The sequence below is a fragment of the Rutilus rutilus genome (assembly GCF_951802725.1).
Source record: "Rutilus rutilus genome assembly, chromosome: 2".
Lineage (NCBI taxonomy): Eukaryota > Metazoa > Chordata > Actinopteri > Cypriniformes > Leuciscidae > Rutilus > Rutilus rutilus.
The window spans coordinates 57,466,041-57,493,495 of record NC_140210.1 but is presented as its reverse complement, the minus strand read 5'-3'; the positions used below and the strand labels follow the sequence as shown (position 1 = coordinate 57,493,495).

Below are 27,455 nucleotides of genomic sequence, written 5' to 3'. Positions count from 1 at the left end.
CGTTTTCATATGACCACCTGATGGCGATATATTAAAAGTTGTACAATCAGCTGAACATCAGATATAAAACCCAGCTGGACCCAAAGAAAAGATATACAGAAATTAGCATCTAAACATTGGACAGAATAAGCAACAGCTCTGTTCTGTAGGAGATTTTGACTGACGCATGAGAAATGACCTGAAGTATTTGCCCTCATAGTGTTTCCTCTGGGTCACAGTAGGCTAATACCATTAATGTCTGGTCACTTCCTGCCCCAAAGGTCATGTCAACATTATCTTTATCTCTTTCTTTAAAAAAAAATGTTTCCCATACAAACATTATTTCAAACAATATACAAGTTATGACATAATAGTTAACAAGAGAAATGATGTAAAACAACCTAATTAACCTGTTGAAAATCTTCCTATAAGAAATGGAAAAGGAGAAAGAAAGAAAAAAGAAATAGAGAGAATTAAAGATTAAGATTAAAAGCATGAAGATAAAGATCAACCATTTTAAGAAAGAATATTAAACATGGTACAAATGTGGCTTTCTTGTGTATTTTACATTTATGGCTATAAAACTTACCAATAAGCTTCGCGCCCTCATTGGATGTGAAGTCACGCAAGGCTCACTGATAGGCTTAAGCAGTTGCCGCCGGGCAGCCAATGAGCACGCTTATACAGCCTGCTATGGTCTGCCGGCTGCCGCACTGCGTTGACAATAAATGCAAAATTAAGGATAATTTTTGGCTTCAGATCTCGAAGAAAGAAGACTTTCCCGATGCGTAAGCAACTTACGCAATACTCGTTCCCTCTTCTAGAGAGAACCGAGGTTACGTTTAGTAACCGAGTACGTTTCCTCTTATGTGGAATATTTAAAAAAAAAATATATATATATATATATATATATATATATTTTTTTTTTAACTGTGTGGCGGTAAATTATGCTTGTAAATAAGCAAGCCAAAAGCATTTGTTGATGATAATTGGAAAGTTTAATAGGAAGTTTACTTACAGAATAATTGCACATTAAAAGGAAATATATACATTACACTCCAAATAAAATACTGATATTGGAGGAAGCATTTCAGCAATTTATTTTAAAGAAATTATATAGGGAGTCAAAATCAATCAAATTTATCGCCCGATTAGAATTGAATAAAACTGATTTTCTAATAGTTATTATCCAGTTATTTTTCAACTTGCAAGTGGATTTATCCAATAATAAGGACTGAGCAGCACAGGACAACCTGGAGAAGCCTTCTGCTTTAGTAACTCTTTCTCTCTTTCTCTTTTACCTCATATCTCATCTCTGTTCTTATGTGAGAAGCTCCGCCCACTGAACCACAAGCCCCGCCCCTCAGATATGATATTGGCAGCGCTTTCTGCTGATTTGTGCATTTATTTGTTTACTGCACATGAAACCATTGAAGGCCTTGCATTGATTATCTGATATTCCCCCTCTCACAAAGACACACAAACAAAGAGAGCATACAAACCGTTAAACTGCTGGAAAGGAAACATCTGCTCGTCTCAGGCTCCGCCCACTCAGTGCTCTAAGAGAAATAAAGGCCTCATGTCTAACGTTTGTTCTCTCAGAGTCTTTAAGCTTTTATGTGCCAACGCTTTTTGTAACATAAATATTTACTGCATTAGTCCGGTCATTCACACACACACACACACACACACACACACACACACACACACACACACACACACTCACTCACACACTCACTCTCACACACACTCACACTCACACTCACTCTCTCTCTCTCTCTCTCTCTCTCTCTCTCACACACACACTCACACAAACTCACAAACACACATTCTCTCTCTCTGTCTCCTTCAGTTGTCGTGGACTAATGGGAATTGAAGTTGTATTTCCTCCACACACACACACACACACACACATTCACTCACAAACACACACACACATTATCTCTCTCTGTCTCCTTTAGTTGTCGTGGACTAATGGGAATTAAAGTTGTATTTCCTCCACACACACACACACACACTCAGTTTGCGGGGTCATGGGAAAGGTCAGGAAAAGAGACAGAATTTCAACTTATTTTAAATAATTATTAAATCACTTACTTGACTTGACAGTGTGTGTGTGTGTGTGTGTGTGTGTGTGTGTGTGTGTGTGTGAGAGAGAGAGAGAAAGAAAGACTAAACACACTCAGGAAATGGTAAGCCAGAAGACCCTGAAGCTTTCAGCTGGAGTTTTGTTCTCATTTTGTGAAGCTTTTGTTTCACAATCTTCATTCTTCAATGTACAAAGTTCACTCAATACCGTTTTCATCTTCAACACTGCATCTACTGGTTTAGCATTTACAAACAGAGACGTGTTTGTTTCACCTTCTTTTTATTTACTCATATCATAGTTTGTCCTCATCTGTTTGAGATTCATTACAAACATTGAAAATGCGTTGGCAATACACTGTAACATATGTCAATAGAGTGCATTTGAACTTAAATGAGTGCGGTCAGCACCCTCTATTTTACATGAACAACTAGAAAACAAAACTGCTAATTGTATTGGCTTTCTAAAGTATTTCAGAGGAGAAAATAAGAAACATGCTTTCAAAAATGATATAAGAAGCGAAGGCTTTCGCTGTCGACTGATAATAGACCACATCTAAACCACACGGAGATTTTTTTCTTTTTTTCACTTTTTTTACACTGCACATTAGCAGATAGATCAGCGCACATGCAACTCATAATGCATGCTGACACGAACACTCACCGATGCATTTACATAAACACAACACAATTAATCACTAAAACTAGCACATATATTTTTTGAAAAGTTCGCATGCTACTTGAACGCTCACCGATGCATTTTGACTGGCTGTTGCCGTAGTTACTGTAACCCGGGTCACATTCGCAGGTGTAGCCGCCTGGATGATTTCTGCACACTGCATTTGTGCAGCAAACATCTGGATCTTTATTACACTCATCAATGTCTGTGTGAGAGAAAGAGAAGACCGAATTATATAACGCTTTAAAACTCCACAATGAATATAGTTCATGAAATTATATTCTAGGCCTATTTATTTATGGATTTAAAAACCATCGGTGCATTCAGATTTCTTCTCAAGACACTCATTGATATCTGTTGGGGAAACAGTTGGTATTAATCATAGTGTTTTAATCATAGTAGTGGACTATTTTATCCCATAACCCTTTGTGACGAGGGGGGCGTGGTTTTGCGAAGTCTGTAGCGGGAGAGAGAGGAGGGGGCTGAGCGGTGAGTAAGTAGGTCAAGTGCAGATGATGAACACCTGTGTCTGATGGCAGTAATTGGCGTGGAGAGACCGGATGTAAACCAGCGCAAACGAGAGAGAGGGAGAGAGAGCTGGACTGGGACCTCGTGTGCTGCTGCTGAGAGGAGATCGTCTAAAGAGACTTTGAAATAGTGTTTTGTGTATGCTGTGCTTGTCACGGTGAACGCACTGTATGCGCACCTTTATTTTGTTCTGAGTATATGAGAAATAAAACGGGACAATGGAAATAAGACCGCACAATGGGTCCAGTGCCACCGCCCGACGTCGCTGAACCAGGCCATCCAGCTGGCGGAGGACCAAATGGTGGCGTGTCCAGGGGTCGGCGAACCCTTACCATCTGCTTCTCTTCCTCTCTCTCTGTCTAACCCCTCCCTCTAAGCCTCTTCCCCTTCCCAGGTTTCGCGGGGGCTTGCCGCCAAAGCCAGCGCCGAGATGGAGGTCGGGGAGTCCAGCGGAGCCAGGGGCATCGCCCAGAACCCTTCCCAGGGGAGGAGGCTCGACTATGGGGGGCTTCACTCCACCAGCTGCGTTACTGCTCTCTCCACATCAATCCCTTGACCCGCTTCCTGCCACTAGAGCGGCAGGGAAGTCCGGGCCGGCTTGTTGGCACTGCGGGGACCCGGGTCACTTTATTGATCGGTGTCCAGTGATGGAGGTGGGGACGCTGATCCGGGTCCCCGACGCGCCACAGGCTGCTCCCGATCAAGCTGGCCTGTACCAAATACCCGTGAGTATAAAGGGGGTACTTTTCAGGCTTTGGTGGATTCAGGCTGTAACCAAACCTCCATACATCAAAGCCTGATTCAACCTAGGGCATTGGATAATAGCCGCATGGTTAAGGTACGGTGTGTACACGGGGAGGTGGTGAATTATACGATATTGCCCGTGGAGATTCAATTTAGGGGACAAAAACACAGTGGATGTGGCGATTAATCCGCACCTCCGGCATCCGCTAATTTTGGGGACCAGTTGGCCAGCATTCAATGAACTATTGGGGTATTTATGTGCGGATGCTTCTTGGGAAAAGAAAGGTGAAAGGAAGGTAGCGGTTGCTCAGTTGGGAGAAGCTGAACTGGAACCTCTGGGTACTGATTCAGGGGAACAGAGCGCTCTGGAAAGAACCATCCTTACAGAGCGCGATGATTTTCCCCTGGAGCAGTCCCAGGATGACTCGCTGAAACATGCATTTGATCAGGTTCGCTCTATCGATGGCCAGCTTCTCAACGCTAACCAACCGCTCTCCTATCCTTATTTTACAATTTTAAAGGATAAGTTGTATCGGGTGACCCAAGACGCCCAGTCAAAACAGGATATAACTCAGTTGTTAGTACCCAAAAGCCGCCGGCAAATGCTTTTCCAGACGGCTCACTGTAATCCGATGGCCGGGCATTTAGGACAAACAGCGACACTAAACCGCCTCATGGCCCGGTTCTTCTGGCCGGGCATTCACGAGAATGTGCACAAGTGGTGTGTGTCTTGCCGTTTATGTCAGTTGGTAAATCCACCGGCCAACCCAAAAGAACCTTTGTGCCCCCTTCCTTTAATGCAGGTCCCCTTCGAACGAATTGGTATGGACCTCATCGGGCCATTAGAACGGTCGGCACGGGGCCACCGCTTTGCGTTAGTCCTGGTGGATTACGCAACGCGGTATCCCGAAGCAGTACCGCTCCGCAGTATTTCCACTAAAAGCGCTGCGGGCGCTCTGTTTCAACTAATCTCCTGGGTGGGAATCCCAAAAGAGATTCTCACCGATCAAGGCACGGCGTTTATGTCACGAACCATTCGCGAACTTTATGAATTATTGGGCATTAAATCGATTCGTACCAGTGTCTATCACCCACAAACAGACTGCTTGGTCGAACGATTTAACCGCACGTTGAAAACCATGATTCGAAAGTTCGTACAGGAAGACGCCAGAAATTGGGATAAATGGTTAGAACCCCTCTTGTTCGATGTACGGGAGGTCCCCCAAGCCTCCACGGGGTTTTCCCCTTTTGAGCTTCTCTATGGACGTCAGCCCCGGGGGGTGTTGGATGTCCTTAGAGAAACTTGGGAGGACGGACCTTCAACCAGTAAAAACAAAATTCAGTATGTCCTGGACCTGAGAACAAAACTCCACACTTTGGGGCGGCTGTCAATGGAGAATTTGTTACAGGCTCAGGACAAACAAAGTCGGCTGTACAACAGGGGGGCTAGACTGTGTCAATTCGCACCGGGAGATAAAGTGCTTGTATTACTCCCGACTTCTAGTTCAAAATTACTCGCCAAGTGGCAAGGTCCCTTTGAGGTCACACGGCGAATTGGGGATCTCAACTATGAGGTAGTACGAACAGATAGGGGCAGGGCACATCAAATTTACCACCTCAACCTTCTTAAAAATGGTCTGAGGTGGAATCAGTGATGTTGGCGACGGTGGTGAGCGGAGAGGAGGATCTCGGTCCAGAGGCGAGCTTAAAAACTCAATCCCTCGCCCTGGCCCCTGGTGGAGACCACCTCTCACCGTCCCAACTCACTGATGTACAGAATTTACAAGCTGAATTTGCTGATGTGTTTTCGCCCCTGCCTGGTCGAACGGACCTCATTCAGCACCACGTTGAGACGGAGCCGGGCGTGGTAGTTCGCAGCAGGCCGTATCGCCTGCCAGAACACAAAAAAAGGTGGTGCAGAGTGAATTAGATGCAATGCTAGAATTGGGAGTAATAGAAGAATCTAACAGTGACTGGGCGAGCCCGATAGTTTTAGTTCCTAAAACGGACGGCTCGGTCCGGTTCTGTGTAGATTACAGGAAGGTGAATGCTGTGTCGAAATTCGACGCTTATCCAATGCCAAGGGTTGACGAATTGCTTGATCGGCTGGGTACTGCTCGTTTTTATCCGACACTGGACTTAACAAAGGGATATTGGCAGATCCCCTTATCTCCCATGTCCAGAGAAAAGACAGCTTTCACCACGCCGTTTGGATTACACCAATTTGTCACCCTTCCTTTCGGTTTGTTCGGGGCTCCAGCAACATTTCAGCGTCTGATGGACAGGATTCTCCGACCGCATGCTGCATATGCCGCTGCCTACTTGGATGATATCATCATCTATAGTGGTGACTGGCAGCGTCATATGCAGCAGGTGCGGGCTGTCCTGAAGACGTTGAGAAGGGCTGGACTCACGGCCAACCCGAAGAAGTGTGCGGTTGGGCGGGTGGAAGTTAGATATCTGGGCTTCCACTTGGGTCATGGTCAAGTGCGTCCCCAAATTGATAAGACGGCAGCAGTTGCGACTTGTCCAAGACCAAAGACCAAAAAGGAGGTTAGACAGTTCCTGGGGCTGGCGGGATATTACAGAAGGTTTATACCTAATTATTCGGACCTCGCCAGCCCGCTGACTGATCTAACTAAAAAGGAGGTACCAGATACGGTTCAGTGGACGGAGCAGTGTCAGCGGGCTTTTACTCAGATAAAGGCTGCTTTGTGTGGCGGACCGCTCTTACATGCCCCTGACTTTTCTCTGCCTTTTATTCTACAGACAGATGCTTCGGACAGAGGGATGGGCGCGGTCCTGTCCCAGGAGGTAGAGGGTGCGGAGCGGCCGGTGCTGTACATCAGTGGAAAGCTCTCAAAGAGAGAGACGATGTACAGCACCATAGAGAAGGAATGTTTGGCCATCAGGTGGGCCGTTCTCACCCTCCGCTATTATCTCCTGGGACGAGAGTTCACCCTCTGTTCGGAACACGCTCCCCTGTAGTGGCTCCACCGCATGAAGGATACCAACGCACGGATCACCCATTGGTATCTAGCTTTACAGCCTTTTAAATTTCAGGTGATCCACAGGCCGGGTGTACAGATGGCTGTGACCGACTTCCTCTCCAGGAGGGGGGGGGGGGCTGCAGGCCGGATGGCTCCCCGGCCTGAGTCGGGCGGTGGGGGTATGTGGCGAGGGGGGCGTGGTTTTGCGAAGTCTGTAGCGGGAGAGAGAGGAGGGGGCCGAGCGGTGAGTAAGTAGGTCAAGTGCAGATGATGAACACCTGTGTCTGATTGCAGTAATTGGCGTGGAGAGACCGGATATAAACCAGCGCAAACGAGAGAGAGGGAGAGAGAGCTGGACTGGGACCTCGTGTGCTGCTGCTGAGAGGAGATCGTCTAAAGAGACTTTGAAATAGTGTTTTGTGTATGCTGTGCTTGTCATGGTGAACGCGCTGTGTGCGCACCTTTATTTTGTTCTGAGTATATGAGAAATAAAACGGGAGTCCCAGTCATGCCGACCCCTGTCTTCTTCCTTCCCACACTTACAAATACTGAACCTCATCACACCCTTACGAAAAGAAAATACATTTCCATATATTTTTGATCAATATATTAAATGGTTTAAATATATTGAAAAATATATGGAATAATATATTATTATATTACAATATATTGAATAATATATAAGGAATTGCTGCTTTTCATATTATTAAAAATATGTGACAATATAGTTTCTATGTTACAGTAATGTGTACTTACAAAGTATGTTACAAAAAAAAACGTGAGTTACAAAATTAGTTGCAATTAAGGCAATGTTTTTACAGTCAAACTGGTTGCTTTAAATTTCTCAAGGATGTTTTACTAAAAGTTTTTAATACCAAGACAAATAAAAGAGTGCTGGGACAACAAGAGTGCGTTTGTACCATTTCGTGGTGATCAGTGTTTGCTTCCGTTGGGCTCTTGTATTTACAGTTTTTTTTCACATCCGCAGCAAGCAATGTGAGAGGTGTTTTGACAATTCAGAGCCAACGAAAGACGAATATGAAAAACATTTACGAAAAGTTCAGACTCAGCGTGCAAAGACCTTTAATTAGTAATAATTTTGCAGTGTAATGTTCATGTAACAAACTGCAGTGAATTATTGGCACTTTTTTTATTGACTAAAATGAAATAAGTTCCAATACTAATATACTCACGTTATTAACACAGTATAAATATAAAATAGCAGTTGGCCAATTTAAGACAGGTTTTAATTCAGTGCAGGGTATTATTATAGTAACATAGTTCATCTCTGCGCACAAACACAACACAATTAATCACACTTAAACTAGCACATATATTTTTTTTTAAAAGTGCTATCTACTTGATCGCTCACCGATGCATTTTGACTGGCTGTTGCCGTAGTTACTGTAACCCAGGTTACATTTGCAGATGAAGCTGCCTTCCTGATTATTGCACTTTGCGTTTGTGCCGCAAACATCTGGATCTTTTTTACACTCATCGATGTCTGTGTGAGAGAGAGAGAGAGAGAGAGAGAAGACTGTCAGTGACATGAATGCAGATTCCTTTGATAACATCTTTTTATTTAATAATATTGAAACCATTTTGATGTTAAGACAGCAGACACACACAGAATGTTATGATGTTTAATGTGATTGTAAGCTCGCACTCGATCGGCCTAAAGTCCGGCATCCGACCAGCGCGGAAGGTCTCTACGTGTTACTGTCTTTTCTCGTGGCAAAGTATTTTTGATTTAATGAAATACATTTGGAAATGTATTCTCGCGTTATTTCATCTGACTCCATAAATGAAAAGGTTTTAATGATATCTGTGCATCATTAAATTCTTATATTTAATAATAAATAATATATTCTTTTTAACTCTTTAATGAAAATAATGCCAAAGTCAGTTAGAATAATCAAATGTAACAATTTATTATGTCAGGTAAATGTATCATTCCAATTCCATAATCAATTCAAAGATAATCGATACAAAACATCAAATGCTCTGGAATAAAGAGAAGAGATGTATATTTCTTCCAAACCTAACGAAACTTACCAATTCACAAAATTAACGGAATGCATAGCTGATATAAAAAATTGGATGACTAGTAATTTCCTACTACTTAATTCTGAAAAAACAGAGATTCTAATTATTGGACAAAAAACTTCCTCACGTAATAACCTAGAATACTGTCTAACACTTGATGGCTGCTCTGTCAAGTCTTCGTCGTCGGTTAGGAACCTGGGTGTGCTCTTTGATACCAATCTTTCATTTGAAAGTCACGTGTCTAGTATCTGTAAAACCGCATTTTTCCATCTTAAAAATATATCTAAATTACGTCATATGCTCTCATTGACAAATGCGGAACAGTTAGTCCAGGCGTTCATGACATCAAGGCTAGATTATTGTAGCTAATGCTCTACTGGGTGGTTGCCCTGCACGCTTAATAAACAAACTACAGCTAGTCCAAAACGCAGCAGCTCGAGTTCTTACCAGAACCAGGAAGTATGACCATATTAGCCCGGTTCTGTCAACACTGCATTGGCTCCCTATTAAACATTACATCAATTTTTAAATATTGCTGATCACTTACAAAGCACTAAATGGTTTAGCTCTGCAGTACTTGAGCGAGCTCTTAACGCATTATAGTCCTTCACGTCTATTGCGATCTCAAAATTCCGGCCAGTTGATAATACCTTGAATATCAAATTCGACTGCTGGCGGTAGATCCTTCTCCTATTTAGCACCAAAACTTTGGAACAGTCTTCCTAACATTGTCCGGGAAGCAGACACACTCTGTCAGTTCAAAGCTAGATTAAAGACACATCTCTTTGACCTAGCATTCACATAATACATTATAGACTTCTATAATTCAATGTTAGGCTGCATAGATTAGGTCAGCCAGAACCGGGAACACTTCCCATAAATCCTGATGTACTCGTTACATCATAAGAAGAATGGCATCTACGCTAATTTATAACGACAACGCAGTGCTGAAGTGCCAACTAGTCTCTCCCTATGGAGGATCCCTTTCCCACTCTACAGATAAAGCGGTGTCGGGAAACTCAATTCGCGTACCTACACCGAATTGATAAAATAAAATAAAATTCTGTATCAAAAATTATAAGGAAAGCCCAGTACTTTGTTAAGGCTTGGTTTGTAGGGAATTCCAAACCTGCGCACATGTATTCAAACGCACATAACTATAGAACCAATTCTTAATGCGCATGTGAACGCCATCAGCGTTTCTCACAGGTTCGCGTTTAAAGTCTGTGTAGAGAGAATGGTGTCGTCTTAGCGGCCCCTAACTTAATAACAAATGATCGTTGCGACGGAAGCGAATCAATCAAAACTAACTTTAGCTGTAAAATAACTTTATTAAAGAACCGCTATAAAGCCAAAACAATCTCTGTTACCTTAAATTATACGTTTATCTCTGTAAAGCTGCTTTGAAACAATCTACATTGTTAAAAGCGCTATATAAATGAAGATGACTTGACTTGACTAGATGCGAACCCGACATTATACATGAAGCTGAAGTCTTACTCTCAGCCTCACGGGCTGATCTGAGATACAGAGAGGCCACGATCTTCTCGTTGCATTTCATTATATAGACAGAAACTCCTTTCACATGGAAACATCTGCTAACAATGGGAATTTACATTCAGTGTTGACACCTTTCGGGGGGTAGGAGACCATTGGCGCTTTTCCACTACACAGTACCAGCTCGCCTCAGCTCAGCTCGGCTCGACTCGACTCGGCTCTGTTTGGTTTTCCACTGTGTAAAAGTTGTACCTGTACCTGCTTCCAGGTACTTTTTTTCGTACCACCTCCGGCGAAGTTCTAAGCGGGCTGAGGCGAGCTGAGGCGATACTAAAATGTGACGTGAAATCATGGCAGACTGCTGATTGGTCAGAGAGAATCGTCACTATTCACTGCGTCATCATTGCACGCGCCAGACGCAGTATCCTGAATAAAAAACAGCAAAAACAAAAACATCCAAAAACAGCATACACTCGATTTCCTCCATTGTCCTGTGTGTGTAGGTAGCGGGTGTGTCTCGAGCATCTCGCGTAAAAGATTAAGTCACGGCAGTTTCCTGAGGCGTCGCTATGACGACCAGGTACTATTGTGAAGGTACTATCTGCAATGGAAAACGGAGCGAAAAGCGAGCCGAGCCGAGCTGAGTCGAGGCGAGGCGAGTCGAGTCGAGCTGGTACTGGTAATGGAAAAGTGCCACATTTGTCTAGAGACCACCTTTCTTTGTGTGCCAGCTATCTCTAAACTCTTAAAAACCTTATTACCTTTTGTTTTACTTATTTGGAAATGAGACCTTTGTACCAGTCGCACTGAGACATTTCAAATGATACCGAACATGTATAATACTCGATGATAATTATCCACATCAAACCATATGTATTTTTGGGTCATTTTCATGTGGTCTCAGCATGAGAGGTCAACTTTCCTGTGAACCACCTCATGTTTAAAGTTTCATTAAATTATATGCTTAAAATATATAAATGCATCACATAGATCTTGGATGGTTAAAATCAGGGTCAGAAATTAATCAGGGCTTGAACTAGGTAAAAAAATCCTCTGTTTTTATCTGTCATCTAATAATTATCTATGCATATTTAGTTATGGGTTTAAACACCATCCCTGCAAACAAGATATGCTCTAAGAATATTTTCCATTAATTTGTAAAAACGTCATTTCTGAATGTTCTCTGAAAGATCAAACCGTCCAGTTTTTTAACTGTTTTGAAAAAGGTTGAGGGGAACAATCCATTTGATCATTTTGCAAACGTTACTTTTAAATCTTCTCTTAACATTCCGAAACAAGTACAACATTTTAAAAAATGTTGCATTTTACCGTTTCAGGTCAGATAGTTCCATGAACGATGTACGGTTAATGATTAGATGATGAATGTTTTATTTGTAACGTTTGTTCATAACTTTAACAACAGAGCACAGAGCACGGATTAGAGTCTACAGATCAGAATACACGCAAACAACTGGAAACAAGATAAGAAATCAACCGGTATGTTCATCTGTTTGTACTATTTACTACAATAAACCACAAACCTCAACTGCAGTAATCTCTGGAAAATCTTTGTGTGTCTGCGTAAAAACTTCACTCCTATCTGTGCATGATGGTAAAGCTAGAGGTACAGTAAGGCAAGGATTGCCATAACACACACACACACACATATACAATATATGTATGTATTAAGTGTTTTAATCATAGTAGTGGACTATTTTATCCCATAACCCTTACGAAAAGAAAATACATTTCCATATATTTTTGATCAATATATTAAATGGTTTAAATATATTGAAAAATATATGGATATATTATTATAATATATGATTATTATTGTAATATATTATTATATTACAATATATTGAATAGTATATAAGGAATTGCTGCTTTTCATTTTATTAAAAATATGTGACAATATAGTTTCTATGTTATTGTCACGTTTTGGGTTTGTTCATGCCTTGTTTCCATGTCTGTCATGTGATTCCCGGTTTGTCATGTGATCCTGCCATGTCTTGTCATTGGTTAATTGTCTGATCATTGTTCACAGGTGTCCTTTGTCTTGTCATTAGTCTGTGTATTTAAGCCCTCATGTTTGCCATGTGTCTTTGTCAAGTATTATTTCCTGTAAGTCTGCTGTTGTGCATAGTTCATGTTCATGCTTTGGTTTTTGTTTTCATGCCACGCCATGTTTTTGTTTCATGTTTTGTTTTAGTTATAATAAACTGCATTTGGGTTTTCATCTTTCAACTTGCCTCCAGTGGACCTCTTATTACAGTTATAGTAATGTGTACTCACAAAGTATGTTACATACAAAATTAGTTGCAATTAAGGCAATGTTTTTACAGTCAAATTGGTTGCTTTAAATTTCTCAAGGATGTTTTACTCAAAGTTGTTAATACCAAGACAAATAAAAGAGTGCTGGGACAACAATAGACCATTTCGTTTGTAGTCGTCATTATGGTGATCAGCGTTTGCTTCCGTTGGGCTCTTGGCTTAAGTTTTTACAGTTTTTTTTTCACATCCGCAGCAAGCAATGTGAGAGGTGTTTTGACAATTCAGAGCCATCGAAAGACGAATATGAAAAACATATACGAAAGTTCAGACTCAGCGTGCAAAGACCTTTAATTAGTAATAATTTTGCACTGTAATGTTCATGTAACAAACTGCAGTGAATTATTGGCACTTTTTTTATTGACTAAAATGAAATAAGTTCCAATACTAATATACTCACGTTATTAACACAGTATAAATATAAAATAGCAGTTGGCCAATTTAAGACAGGTTTTAATTCAGTGCAGGGTATTATTATAGTAACATAGTTCATCTCTGCGCACAAACACAACACAATTAATCACACTTAAACTAGCACATATATTTTTTTTTAAAAGTGCTATCTACTTGATCGCTCACCGATGCATTTTGACTGGCTGTTGCCGTAGTTACTGTAACCCAGGTTACATTTGCAGATGAAGCTGCCTTCCTGATTATTGCACTTTGCGTTTGTGCCGCAAACATCTGGATCTTTTTTACACTCATCGATGTCTGTGTGAGAGAGAGAGAGAGAGAGAAGACTGTCAGTGACATGAATGCAGATTCCTTTGATAACATCTTTTTATTTAATAATATTGAAACCATTTTGATGTTAAGACAGCAGACACACACAGAATGTTATGATGTTTAATGTGATTGTAAGCTCGCACTCGATCGGCCTAAAGTCCGGCATCCGACCAGCGCGGAAGGTCTCTACGTGTTACTGTCTTTTCTCGTGGCAAAGTATTTTTGATTTAATGAAATACATTTGGAAATGTATTCTCGCGTTATTTCATCTGACTCCATAAATGAAAAGGTTTTAATGATATCTGTGCATCATTAAATGTGAGCGAATGTTTTACTATTCTTTTTAACTCTTTAATGAAAATAATGCCAAAGTCAGTTAGAATAATCAAATGTAACAATTTATTATGTCAGGTAAATGTATCATTCCAATTCCATAATCAATTCAAAGATAATCGATACAAAACATCAAATGCTCTGGAATAAAGAGAAGAGATGTATATTTCTTCCAAACCTAACGAAACTTACCAATTCACAAAATTAACGGAATGCATAGCTGATATAAAAAATTGGATGACTAGTAATTTCCTACTACTTAATTCTGAAAAAACAGAGATTCTAATTATTGGACAAAAAACTTCCTCACGTAATAACCTAGAATACTGTCTAACACTTGATGGCTGCTCTGTCAAGTCTTCGTCGTCGGTTAGGAACCTGGGTGTGCTCTTTGATACCAATCTTTCATTTGAAAGTCACGTGTCTAGTATCTGTAAAACCGCATTTTTCCATCTTAAAAATATATCTAAATTACGTCATATGCTCTCATTGACAAATGCGGAACAGTTAGTCCAGGCGTTCATGACATCAAGGCTAGATTATTGTAGCTAATGCTCTACTGGGTGGTTGCCCTGCACGCTTAATAAACAAACTACAGCTAGTCCAAAACGCAGCAGCTCGAGTTCTTACCAGAACCAGGAAGTATGACCATATTAGCCCGGTTCTGTCAACACTGCATTGGCTCCCTATTAAACATTACATCAATTTTTAAATATTGCTGATCACTTACAAAGCACTAAATGGTTTAGCTCTGCAGTACTTGAGCGAGCTCTTAACGCATTATAGTCCTTCACGTCTATTGCGATCTCAAAATTCCGGCCAGTTGATAATACCTTGAATATCAAATTCGACTGCTGGCGGTAGATCCTTCTCCTATTTAGCACCAAAACTTTGGAACAGTCTTCCTAACATTGTCCGGGAAGCAGACACACTCTGTCAGTTCAAAGCTAGATTAAAGACACATCTCTTTGACCTAGCATTCACATAATACATTATAGACTTCTATAATTCAATGTTAGGCTGCATAGATTAGGTCAGCCAGAACCGGGAACACTTCCCATAAATCCTGATGTACTCGTTACATCATAAGAAGAATGGCATCTACGCTAATTTATAACGACAACGCAGTGCTGAAGTGCCAACTAGTCTCTCCCTATGGAGGATCCCTTTCCCACTCTACAGATAAAGCGGTGTCGGGAAACTCAATTCGCGTACCTACACCGAATTGATAAAATAAAATAAAATTCTGTATCAAAAATTATAAGGAAAGCCCAGTACTTTGTTAAGGCTTGGTTTGTAGGGAATTCCAAACCTGCGCACATATATTCAAACGCACATAACTATAGAACCAATTCTTAATGCTCATGTGAACGCCATCAGCGTTTCTCACAGGTTCGCGTTTAAAGTCTGTGTAGAGAGAATGGTGTCGTCTTAGCGGCCCCTAACTTAATAACAAATGATCGTTGCGACGGAAGCGAATCAATCAAAACTAACTTTAGCTGTAAAATAACTTTATTAAAGAACCGCTATAAAGCCAAAACAATCTCTGTTACCTTAAATTATACGTTTATCTCTGTAAAGCTGCTTTGAAACAATCTACATTGTTAAAAGCGCTATATAAATGAAGATGACTTGACTTGACTAGATGCGAACCCGACATTATACATGAAGCTGAAGTCTTACTCTCAGCCTCACGGGCTGATCTGAGATACAGAGAGGCCACGATCTTCTCGTTGCATTTCATTATATAGACAGAAACTCCTTTCACATGGAAACATCTGCTAACAATGGGAATTTACATTCAGTGTTGACACCTTTCGGGGGGTAGGAGACCATTGGCGCTTTTCCACTACACAGTACCAGCTCGCCTCAGCTCAGCTCGGCTCGACTCGACTCGGCTCTGTTTGGTTTTCCACTGTGTAAAAGTTGTACCTGTACCTGCTTCCAGGTACTTTTTTTCGTACCACCTCCGGCGAAGTTCTAAGCGGGCTGAGGCGATACTAAAATGTGACGTGAAATCATGGCAGACTGCTGATTGGTCAGAGAGAATCGTCACTATTCACTGCGTCATCATTGCACGCGCCAGACGCAGTATCCTGAATAAAAAACAGCAAAAACAAAAACATCCAAAAACAGCATACACTCGATTTCCTCCATTGTCCTGTGTGTGTAGGTAGCGGGTGTGTCTCGAGCATCTCGCGTAAAAGATTAAGTCACGGCAGTTTCCTGAGGCGTCGCTATGACGACCAGGTACTATTGTGAAGGTACTATCTGCAATGGAAAACGGAGCGAAAAGCGAGCCGAGCCGAGCTGAGTCGAGGCGAGGCGAGTCGAGTCGAGCTGGTACTGGTAATGGAAAAGTGCCACATTTGTCTAGAGACCACCTTTCTTTGTGTGCCAGCTATCTCTAAACTCTTAAAAACCTTATTACCTTTTGTTTTACTTATTTGGAAATGAGACCTTTGTACCAGTCGCACTGAGACATTTCAAATGATACCGAACATGTATAATACTCGATGATAATTATCCACATCAAACCATATGTATTTTTGGGTCATTTTCATGTGGTCTCAGCATGAGAGGTCAACTTTCCTGTGAACCACCTCATGTTTAAAGTTTCATTAAATTATATGCTTAAAATATATAAATGCATCACATAGATCTTGGATGGTTAAAATCAGGGTCAGAAATTAATCAGGGCTTGAACTAGGTAAAAAAATCCTCTGTTTTTATCTGTCATCTAATAATTATCTATGCATATTTAGTTATGGGTTTAAACACCATCCCTGCAAACAAGATATGCTCTAAGAATATTTTCCATTAATTTGTAAAAACGTCATTTCTGAATGTTCTCTGAAAGATCAAACCGTCCAGTTTTTTAACTGTTTTGAAAAAGGTTGAGGGGAACATTCCATTTGATCATTTTGCAAACGTTACTTTTAAATCTTCTCTTAACATTCCGAAACAAGTACAACATTTTAAAAAATGTTGCATTTTACCGTTTCAGGTCAAATAGTTCCACGAACGATGTACGGTTAATGATTAGATGATGAATGTTTTATTTGTAACGTTTGTTCATAACTTTAACAACAGAGCACAGAGCACGGATTAGAGTCTACAGATCAGAATACACGCAAACAACTGGAAACAAGATAAGAAATCAACCGGTATGTTCATCTGTTTGTACTATTTACTACAATAAACCACAAACCTCAACTGCAGTAATCTCTGGAAAATCTTTGTGTGTCTGCGTAAAAACTTCACTCCTATCTGTGCATGATGGTAAAGCTAGAGGTACAGTAAGGCAAGGATTGCCATAACACACACACACACACATATACAATATATGTATGTATTAAGTGTTTTAATCATAGTAGTGGACTATTTTATCCCATAACCCTTACGAAAAGAAAATACATTTCCATATATTTTTGATCAATATATTAAATGGTTTAAATATATTGAAAAATATATGGATATATTATTATAATATATTATTATTATTGTAATATATTATTATATTACAATATATTGAATAGTATATAAGGAATTGCTGCTTTTCATTTTATTAAAAATATGTGACAATATAGTTTCTATGTTATTGTCACGTTTTGGGTTTGTTCATGCCTTGTTTCCATGTCTGTCATGTGATTCCCGGTTTGTCATGTGATCCTGCCATGTCTTGTCATTGGTTAATTGTCTGATCATTGTTCACAGGTGTCCTTTGTCTTGTCATTAGTCTGTGTATTTAAGCCCTCATGTTTGCCATGTGTCTTTGTCAAGTATTATTTCCTGTAAGTCTGCTGTTGTGCATAGTTCATGTTCATGCTTTGATTTTTGTTTTCATGCCACGCCATGTTTTTGTTTCATGTTTTGTTTTAGTTATAATAAACTGCATTTGGGTTTTCATCTTTCAACTTGCCTCCAGTGGACCTCTTATTACAGTTATAGTAATGTGTACTCACAAAGTATGTTACATACAAAATTAGTTGCAATTAAGGCAATGTTTTTACAGTCAAATTGGTTGCTTTAAATTTCTCAAGGATGTTTTACTCAAAGTTGTTAATACCAAGACAAATAAAAGAGTGCTGGGACAACAATAGACCATTTCGTTTGTAGTCGTCATTATGGTGATCAGCGTTTGCTTCCGTTGGGCTCTTGGCTTAAGTTTTTACAGTTTTTTTTTCACATCCGCAGCAAGCAATGTGAGAGGTGTTTTGACAATTCAGAGCCATCGAAAGACGAATATGAAAAACATATACGAAAGTTCAGACTCAGCGTGCAAAGACCTTTAATTAGTAATAATTTTGCACTGTAATGTTCATGTAACAAACTGCAGTGAATTATTGGCACTTTTTTTATTGACTAAAATGAAATAAGTTCCAATACTAATATACTCACGTTATTAACACAGTATAAATATAAAATAGCAGTTGGCCAATTTAAGACAGGTTTTAATTCAGTGCAGGGTATTATTATAGTAACATAGTTCATCTCTGCGCACATAAACACAACACAATTAATCACACTTAAACTAGCACATATATATTTTTTTAAAAGTGCTATCTACTTGATCGCTCACCGATGCATTTTGACTGGCTGTTGCCGTAGTTACTGTAACCCGGGTTACATTTGCAGATGAAGCTGCCTTCCTGATTATTGCACTTTGCGTTTGTGCCGCAAACATCTGGATCTTTTTTACACTCATCGATGTCTGTGTGAGAGAGAGAGAGAGAGAGAGAGAGAGAGAGAGAAGACTGTCAGTGACATGAATGCAGATTCCTTTGATAACATCTTTTTATTTAATAATATTGAAACCATTTTGATGTTAAGACAGCAGACACACACAGAATGTTATGATGTTTAATGTGATTGTAAGCTCGCACTCGATCGGCCTAAAGTCCGGCATCCGACCAGCGCGGAAGGTCTCTACGTGTTACTGTCTTTTCTCGTGGCAAAGTATTTTTGATTTAATGAAATACATTTGGAAATGTATTCTCGCGTTATTTCATCTGACTCCATAAATGAAAAGGTTTTAATGATATCTGTGCATCATTAAATGTGAGCGAATGTTTTACTATTCTTTTTAACTCTTTAATGAAAATAATGCCAAAGTCAGTTAGAATAATCAAATGTAACAATTTATTATGTCAGGTAAATGTATCATTCCAATTCCATAATCAATTCAAAGATAATCGATACAAAACATCCAATGCTCTGGAATAAAGAGAAGAGATGTATATTTCTTCCAAACCTAACGAAACTTACCAATTCACAAAATTAACGGAATGCATAGCTGATATAAAAAATTGGATGACTAGTAATTTCCTACTACTTAATTCTGAAAAAACAGAGATTCTTATTATTGGACAAAAAACTTCCTCACGTAATAACCTAGAATACTGTCTAACACTTGATGGCTGCTCTGTCAAGTCTTCGTCGTCGGTTAGGAACCTGGGTGTGCTCTTTGATACCAATCTTTCATTTGAAAGTCACGTGTCTAGTATCTGTAAAACTGCATTTTTCCATCTTAAAAATATATCTAAATAGGTCTGAACCCGATGACAACGCAGTGCTGAAGTGCCAACTAGTCTCTCCCTATGGAGGATCCCTTTCCCACTCTACAGATAAAGCGGTGTCGGGAAACTCAATTTGCGTACCTACCCCGAATTGATAAAATAAAATAAAATTCTGTATCAAAAATTATAAGGAAAGCCCAGTACTTTGTTAAGGCTTGGTTTGTAGGGAATTCCAAACCTGCGCACATATATTCAAACGCACATAACTATAGAACCAATTCTTAATGCGCATGTGAACGCCATCAGCGTTTCTCACAGGTTCGCGTTTAAAGTCTGTGTACACTGTAAAAAATTTCTACCCCTCCCAAATCAAAAATTTCAAGTGACCGATAACATCTAAATTTTTCAATTGGCCCAAGTGAAATTCTGTAAATTATAAAATTAAATTTACAGAATTTCACTTGGGCCAGAAAAATTTTGATGTTATCGGTCACTTGAAATTTTTGATTTGGGAGGGTTAGAAATTTTTTACAGAGAATGGTGTCGTCTTAGCGGCCCCAAATTTAATAACAAATGATCGTTGCGACGGAAGCGAATCAATCAAAACTAACTTTAGCTGTAAAATAACTTTATTAAAGAACCGCTATAAAGCCAAAACAATCTCTGGTACCTTAAATTATACGTTTATCTCTGTAAAGCTGCTTTGAAACAATCTACATTGTTAAAAGCGCTATATAAATGAAGCTGACTTGACTTGACTAGATGCGAACCCGACATTATACATGAAGTAGGGCTGGGCGATTTAAATCGCGATATTATTATGCGCATCTCGTCAGTAAAGCCGGTTCCTTGATTAGTAGTAAATCGCCATCACCTGCTTTCAGATGGAGCGGCATTTAGGGCTGAGGAGATAATTAAGTGATTAATTTAGTGATGATTGAGCATTATTGAAGACACCTGATGTTAACAAGCAGAATCACTGAAGAAGAAAATCACAAATTGTAAGTTACCATTAAGGTGATGGGTGTTTGCTTTAGTTGGGCTCTAGACCATTATATGTTTACTTTAATATTTACTGTTGTTTGTCTGCTGTTATTGATTTATAACAGTTAAATGAAAAAAGTAAAATGTTATCTTATAGTGTTGATTATGTTTTGACATAATCATGCTGTGATCTGTAAAATGAAATTTATTGAGATAGTTTGGTTTAACTTGTTAGCAGCAGATTTGTGATTCTACAGCCTATGATTATCAGTACTTTACTTATAATTTAAAATATTTAATAAACATTGTTCTGATCAAAAGAAATTCAGATAAATTCATTTAAAACACAGACATCAATAATCAGCCTGTGAATCTCAACAATGGTGACAGTAATAAAGCATGTTGCAGTGGCTGCCACCAATCACAACTCATTAATGGCTCCCATCATGCATTGCGGTATGAATAAATTATGATCTGAATTGTCTCTATGTAATTTACTTTTCCTAATTGAATATTCTACTCCTCACCATTGTTGAGATGCATAGACTGAATCTTGACATCTGTGTGTGCCTAAAAGAATGATTTTTTTTTTAAACAACTTTTAAGAAATCCTTTATATTATATGAAAAATTCTGGGCATTTATGCAGATTCACTAACCAACAAAATAAATCGAAGTCAGAAAGAAGGATTTTAATGAGTTCAGTGATCAAGTTCAAATGATGATTGTCATAACATAACCAACACCATCAGATCACTTTTTTCTTTGTTCAACTGGTGATTATAATTCAGAAACAACAGACAAACAAAATCTAAAGTTAATAATATAAGGGTCAAGAGCCCAACTAAAGCAACCATTGATCGTCATAATGGTAACTTTCAATTTGAGATTTTCTCCTTCAGTGATTCTGCTTGTTAACATCAGGTGTCTTCAATAATGTTCAATCATCACTAAATTAATCACTTAATTATCTCATTAACTTAAACACTCTTGAGTGTGGACTCATACACTCCCAGGAGTGTTAATTTAACACTGGAGTTTTTGCTGTGTACAAAGAGCCGTAGTTAACTGACAAGAGCCATATTGCATTAATTATCGCTGGCGATACGTCCGCGATATTAATGCGATATGGCTCAGCTTGTCAGTTAACTACGTCTCTTTGTAGTAAAATAAATGCCGCTTCATCTGAAAGCAGGTGATGGCGATTTACTACTAATCAAGGAACCGGCTTTACTGATGAGATGCGCATAACAATATCGCGATTTAAATCGCCCAGCCCTAACATGAAGCTGAAGTCTTACTGTGCGTTCACACCGGACGCGAAAATGCGTCAAAATTCGCGCCTGCCGCGTCTAGTTATACGCTTGACCACTTTGTGTGCATTCGCGTGTCAAGAGCGAAATTGACGCGCGTAAAATCAAAAGTTTGAATCGAAATTTACGCGCGTCAGAGGCGAAAGTTTCGAAACCTGTTGGCGGCCATCTTTTTTTAGATGTTTATCGAGCATTAGCAATAGCATTAATCGAGAGAGTCACCGCTCTTATATGATCTGAAGAGCAGAAACAGCTGCGTAGGGGACATCGTCGCTGTTCTCGGGTCCACCAAACCCTCCGGAGGGTTTCAGGGGTTTCACAATTTTCTCCAGGAGGTAGGTTTGGTGGACCTAACGGTGAGGACGCTGACGAGGAAAGCGTAGGCCGTATAAGCCTCGGCCTCGAGTGGTGGTCGCTGCCTGACGAGCCCGCGCTGTACAGCCCGGCGCGAGGTTCACCCTCGCCCGCACCTAATCTGTGATTTATTTTTGTTTTGATAATAAATGGAGCTGCAGCCTTCAAAAATGAAACCTGTCCTGTGATTTTTTTTTTTATACACTAAATTGTGTTTGTTGTCTTTACATTAGATTAATAATGTTTCATATAATCTAGAATAGATATGGAATAAATAGCATTCAATACAAAATGAGTATCTCTCATATATTGAAATCGAGTTTTATGTTTTTATTTGCTTTATTGTGCATTTTTAGTCATATTACAAAATAATTTATTGAGGCCAAACATAAAATAACATTATAAACTGTCACTTCACCACGTGACAGCAGCATGCAAGCAGGCTCCTGATTGGTTAACGCGGCGCGAATTGACGCAGAAGTTCAGATTTTTCAACTCGGGCGGCAGACGCGAATTCGCCTCAAACGCGTGAATGCACAAATAGCACTAATAAAATCATTCGCGCGTAACGCGCCAAACGCGCCAAACGCTCAATTCGCGTCATTCGCGCGAACTTGACGCGCGAATGAGGCGAATTCGCGTCTACCGCGCCGCGCTAAACGCCTCATTCGCGCCGCAGGAATTTTTTACGCGCGTAACGCGTCTTTGCATTTACTTAACATTGAAATGACTCGCGCCTGACGCGCTAAACGCGTCCGGTGTGAACGCACCATTACGCCGGTTTCACACAGCAAGCGTCAGCGGCGCGTGAGCAGCGCGTTTTTTTTTCGGCGTCCATGTTAATCAATGAGTGCATTCACACCGGGAGCAGGAGCAGCGCGTGAGCGTCAAGCAGGAGCGTCGCGTGAACAGCAGTGCAGCGGGGGTTTCGGCGCCCGGTCTATTTTTTGCTGTGCTGCTCACGCTCAATTAAAGTGAAAGCACACTTTTGATACTTTTGATGGACAAAATAAATGTGATTTAACACAAAACGTGCTCAAAATGCACAGAATAAGCATGTCAAGAGTTTTAACAACAATGCCAATGTCTAGTGTTTTAACAATATGCCAGAAAAGAAAATTAAGTATAACAAATATGTATTTACCCATTTAAACTTTTTAATTATTAGTTTTGGGTGAAAGTAAGGTGTATTATTATAAAAACAAAAATGTTGAAAGAACTGACACATTGTTTGAAATGGTTATATTGTCTGCCAAACACGGTTTGCAGCTGCTGCTGTGACGCTGTACTACGCTTCCAGTGTGAATACTCGCGGGAGTCTCCTGCTGCAGTGATGATGTAGTTTCGCGGATGCGCCGCTCTCGCGCCACTTACGCTTGCTGTGTGAAAGAGGGGTTACCCCGGTTTCACACCGCAAGCGTCAGCAGCTCGTATTTTTTTCGGCGTCCATGTTAATCAATGAGTGCATTCACACCGGGAGCAGGAGCAGCGCGTGAGCGTCAAGCAGGAGCGTCGCGTGAACAGCAGTGCAGCGGGGGTTTCGGTGTCCGGTCTATTTTTTGCTGTGCTGCTCACGCTCAATTAAAGTGAAAGAACACTTTTGATGCTTTTAATGGACAAAATAAATGTGATTTAACACAAAACGTGCTCAAAATGCACAGAATAAGCATGTCAAGAGTTTTAATAACAATGCCAATGTCTAGTGTTTTAACAATTATGCCAGAAAAGAAAATTAAGTATAACAAATATGTATTTACCCATTTAAACTTTTTAATTATTCATTTTGGGTGAAAGTAAGGTGTATTATTATAAAAACAAAAATGTTGAAAGAACTGACCCATTGTTTGAAATGGTTATATATTGTCTGCCAAACACGGTTTGCAGCTGCTGCTGTGACGCTGTACTACGCTTCCAGTGTGAATACTCGCGGGAGTCTGCTGCTGCAGTGATGATGTAGTTGCGCTGATGCGCTGCTCGCGCGCCGCTCACGCTTGCGGTGTGAAAGAGGGGTTACTCTCAGCCTCTCGGGCTGATCTGAGATACAGAGAGGCCACGATCTTCTCGTTGCATTTCATTATATAGACAGAAACTCCTTTCACATGGAAACATCTGCTAACAATGGGAATTTACATTCAGTGTTGACACCTTTTGGGGGGTAGGAGACCATTTGTCTAGAGACCACCTTTCTTTGTGTGCCAGCTATCTCTAAACTCTTAAAAACCTTATTACCTTTTGTTTTACTTATTTGGAAATGAGACCTTTGTACCAGTCGCACTGAGACATTTCAAATGATACCAAACATGTATAATACTCGATGATAATTATCCACATCAAACCATATGTATTTTTGGGTCATTTTCATGTGGTCTCAGCATGAGAGGTCAACTTTCCTGTGAACCACCTCATGTTTAAAGTTTCATTAAATTATATGCTTAAAATATATAAATGCATCACGATCTTGGATGGTTAAAATCAGGGTCAGAAATTAAGCAGGGCTTGAACTAGGTAAAAAAATCCTCTGTTTTTATCTGTCATCTAATAATTATCTATGCATATTTAGTTATGGGTTTAAACACCATCCCTGCAAACAAGATATGCTCTAAGAATATTTTCCATTCATTTGTAAAAACGTCATTTCTGAATGTTCTCTGAAAGATCAAACCGTCCAGTTTTTTAACTGTTTTGAAAAAGGTTGAGGGGAACATTCCATTTGATCATTTTGCAAACGTTACTTTTAAATCTTCTCTGAACATTCCGAAACAAGTAGCAACATTTAATTTTTTTTTACATTTTACCGTTTCAGGTCAAATAGTTCCATGAACGATGTACGGTTAATAATTAGATGATGAATGTTTTATTTGTAACGTTTGCTCATAACTTTAACCGAATGTTCTGAGAACGCTCTCTGCTCTCTGTACACCATTTTAACCAACTGCCACTGTAAATGTCGAAATAATGAAAGCTGAACATTTGTTCTGGAAGGCACATATTGACCATTAATAAAAAGGTAATTTCTGAAACTAAAGTTCTTTGGTTTGATTAACAGTCAATGGAAAGCAATTCGAGTGAGGCCGCTCACCTTCACATCCGAGGTCTAGTCTTGTGTTATGATCAAATCCTTCAGGACACGTGCATTTATAAGAGCCAATGGTGTTCACACACACCATACCATCTGAGCATTCAGAGGTCTTCTCAAGACACTCATTGATATCTGTTGGGGAAACAGTTGGTATTAATCATAGTGTTTTAATCATAGTAATCATAGTTTATCCCATAAACCCCTCTCGTACCCACACACTGTCCGGCTGTTGCTGTGAAATTGGTTGTTTTTGATTGAAATCCTTTATCACAGGTGCAGTAGTAACTTCCATGTGTATTGAAACACTGAGCGTTTTCGCCACACCGATTCAGCGTCTCACACTCATCTTCATCTGTAAGAGAGGCAGGAATCAAGAAAGAAATATCATTACAAAGTTTAAAAACTACAGTTACACAACTTCCCTCTTCTGAGTGACATACAGAGAATTAACTGTGTATTATGCACACACAAAAAAAGACATTGTATTATAACACACAAGGTTCTCATTACCGACACAGTTCCCTTTTTCTCTTTTTAATCCAACGCCACATCCATGAGACTCACTAGACAGCAGGAAAAACCCTGATGAAGAAAAAGAAGATCTGTAGAATTATCTGTTTTTGCATTCATACATTTAGAAAAATATAGAATATATTTAAAAATGTAGACATTTATAATGTTACAAAATATTTCTATTTCAAATAAACTGTCCTTGTGAACTTTTTTTGTTCATTTTGTTCATTGGACCTCAATATATTTCAGATATGCTCACTGAATATAAACCCAACAGATCATTAGAATCATATCAGCTAGAAATACCAAGGGTTCACTCTAAGCATGGCGAGTCTGCTTTTAGCTATTATGCTGGAACCAGCTTCCAGAAGAGATCAGATGTGCTCCTACTGTAGTCACATTCAAATCCAGACTCAAAACACTTCTGTTTAGCTGTGCATTTAATGAATGAGCACTGTGCCACTGTTCGTCCGACTGTTTGTACTGTACTGTATTTTATTTTATTTTTCTAAACTGTTTTAATTATTCTTATTTCTTTTTATTATTTTAATTTCTTCTATGTAAAGCACTTTGAATTGCTATTGTGTATGAAATGTGCTATATAAATAAACTTGCCTTGCCTTGATGTACTATGTGAGAATTTGTTGTAACTGAACAACAATGCATGTGCAGAACGCCTGCCCACAAAGAGGACTCAAGAAACACATTAAACACGCACAACTCTTCTGGTTTGCTACAGCATTATAATACATTATACTACGGGGGCTGTTGAATGCTTGAATCTGATTGGTTGAGGAAACACAGCTAAAGTAGTTCCAGCAGGTCTTGACCGCATTACAGCTCTATATCACTACGCCAAAGGATTTCAGTTATTTCAAAGGTCTTTACAGCCGACAACAAGAACCAAAAACCACAACAACACTGACCAAGCAAATAAATATAGTAAACAATAGGATAAAAACAACAAGTTTTTGCCACAAGATTAGGTCACATACTATCTCTCTCCCGCTTAAACACACACACACATACAGTACACACTCACACTCACACAGAAATGTGTTTTCAGCACTGATCTGACGGTTTTATCAGTGAAATAGTTAACAACTTTAAAGCTGACATTTCTCTTTATCAATGTAATGTTCTTGATGCAGATATATATACGCTTCGTTACCACCTCGGGTGTGCATTATTTTCTCATTCATTGGACTGTTTTCAATGATTCCTTACATATAGTGTATTATATTATTAACTACAGCCAACCAGTGCAGCCCTGATGCATGTAACTTCAAGTACTATCTTTAACGTAAAGATATTTATCACACACATTAAAACAGTGAAGCATCAACTCACCAAAAACAATAAGTGTGCACTTCAGATCCATGTTAGGAAACACTGCGATTCCTGTCTGTTTCTGCTTTGGTTTGTGATATATGAAGGGTTAGTCACTTCTTGTCCTTCGTGTTTCAGTGTACAGGGCTCAGATGAGTGCTTCACACTGAAGCTGTCACATCCTGAGCTGGGTGATGCTGTACACTTGCTTCCGCTCGACTGAAGGGTTAGACATGTGATCTTTACTGATAGTGCCACACTGATAGGACAAATGTATCATTTATCAGTCAAATTTGTAACTGAGACATCGGTGAGGCGCTTTCTCCGTTTCCTCTTTATACGTTATACCAAATTGCTTACCACAGCTATGCAGACGACACACAGCTCTACTTAGCCCTATCGCCTAACGATTACAGCCCCATTGACT

At 39.7% G+C, this 27,455-nt stretch overlaps 1 protein-coding gene across 1 annotated transcript; it reads right to left on the bottom strand.

The window, feature by feature from the left end:
* Positions 1–2,337: 2,337 nt before the first annotated feature.
* Positions 2,338–27,196, bottom strand: LOC311286412 (uncharacterized protein). The gene is made up of 8 exons (XM_084402626.1): positions 27,050–27,196; positions 25,697–25,768; positions 25,398–25,538; positions 25,187–25,318; positions 18,521–18,652; positions 13,459–13,590; positions 8,378–8,509; positions 2,338–2,948 (listed from the first exon to the last, which is right to left on the bottom strand). Exons 1-8 carry the CDS (start codon positions 27,078–27,080, stop codon positions 2,737–2,739), a joined length of 984 nt encoding a protein of 327 aa, XP_084258752.1. The 5' UTR covers positions 27,081–27,196; the 3' UTR covers positions 2,338–2,736.
* Positions 27,197–27,455: the final 259 nt, after the last annotated feature.

Bases quoted from the DNA above. Each gene is read 5' to 3' on its own strand.
- LOC311286412 (XM_084402626.1), bottom strand. From the start codon at position 27,080: ATGGATCTGAAGTGCACACTTATTGTTTTTG. The intron at 25,539-25,696 runs GTAATGAGAACC...CCTCTCTTACAG, and splicing joins AGAAAAAGGGAACTGTGTCG to ATGAAGATGAGTGTGAGACG. The intron at 8,510-13,458 runs GTGAGCGATCAA...TCTCTCACACAG, and splicing joins CAGCCAGTCAAAATGCATCG to ACATCGATGAGTGTAAAAAA.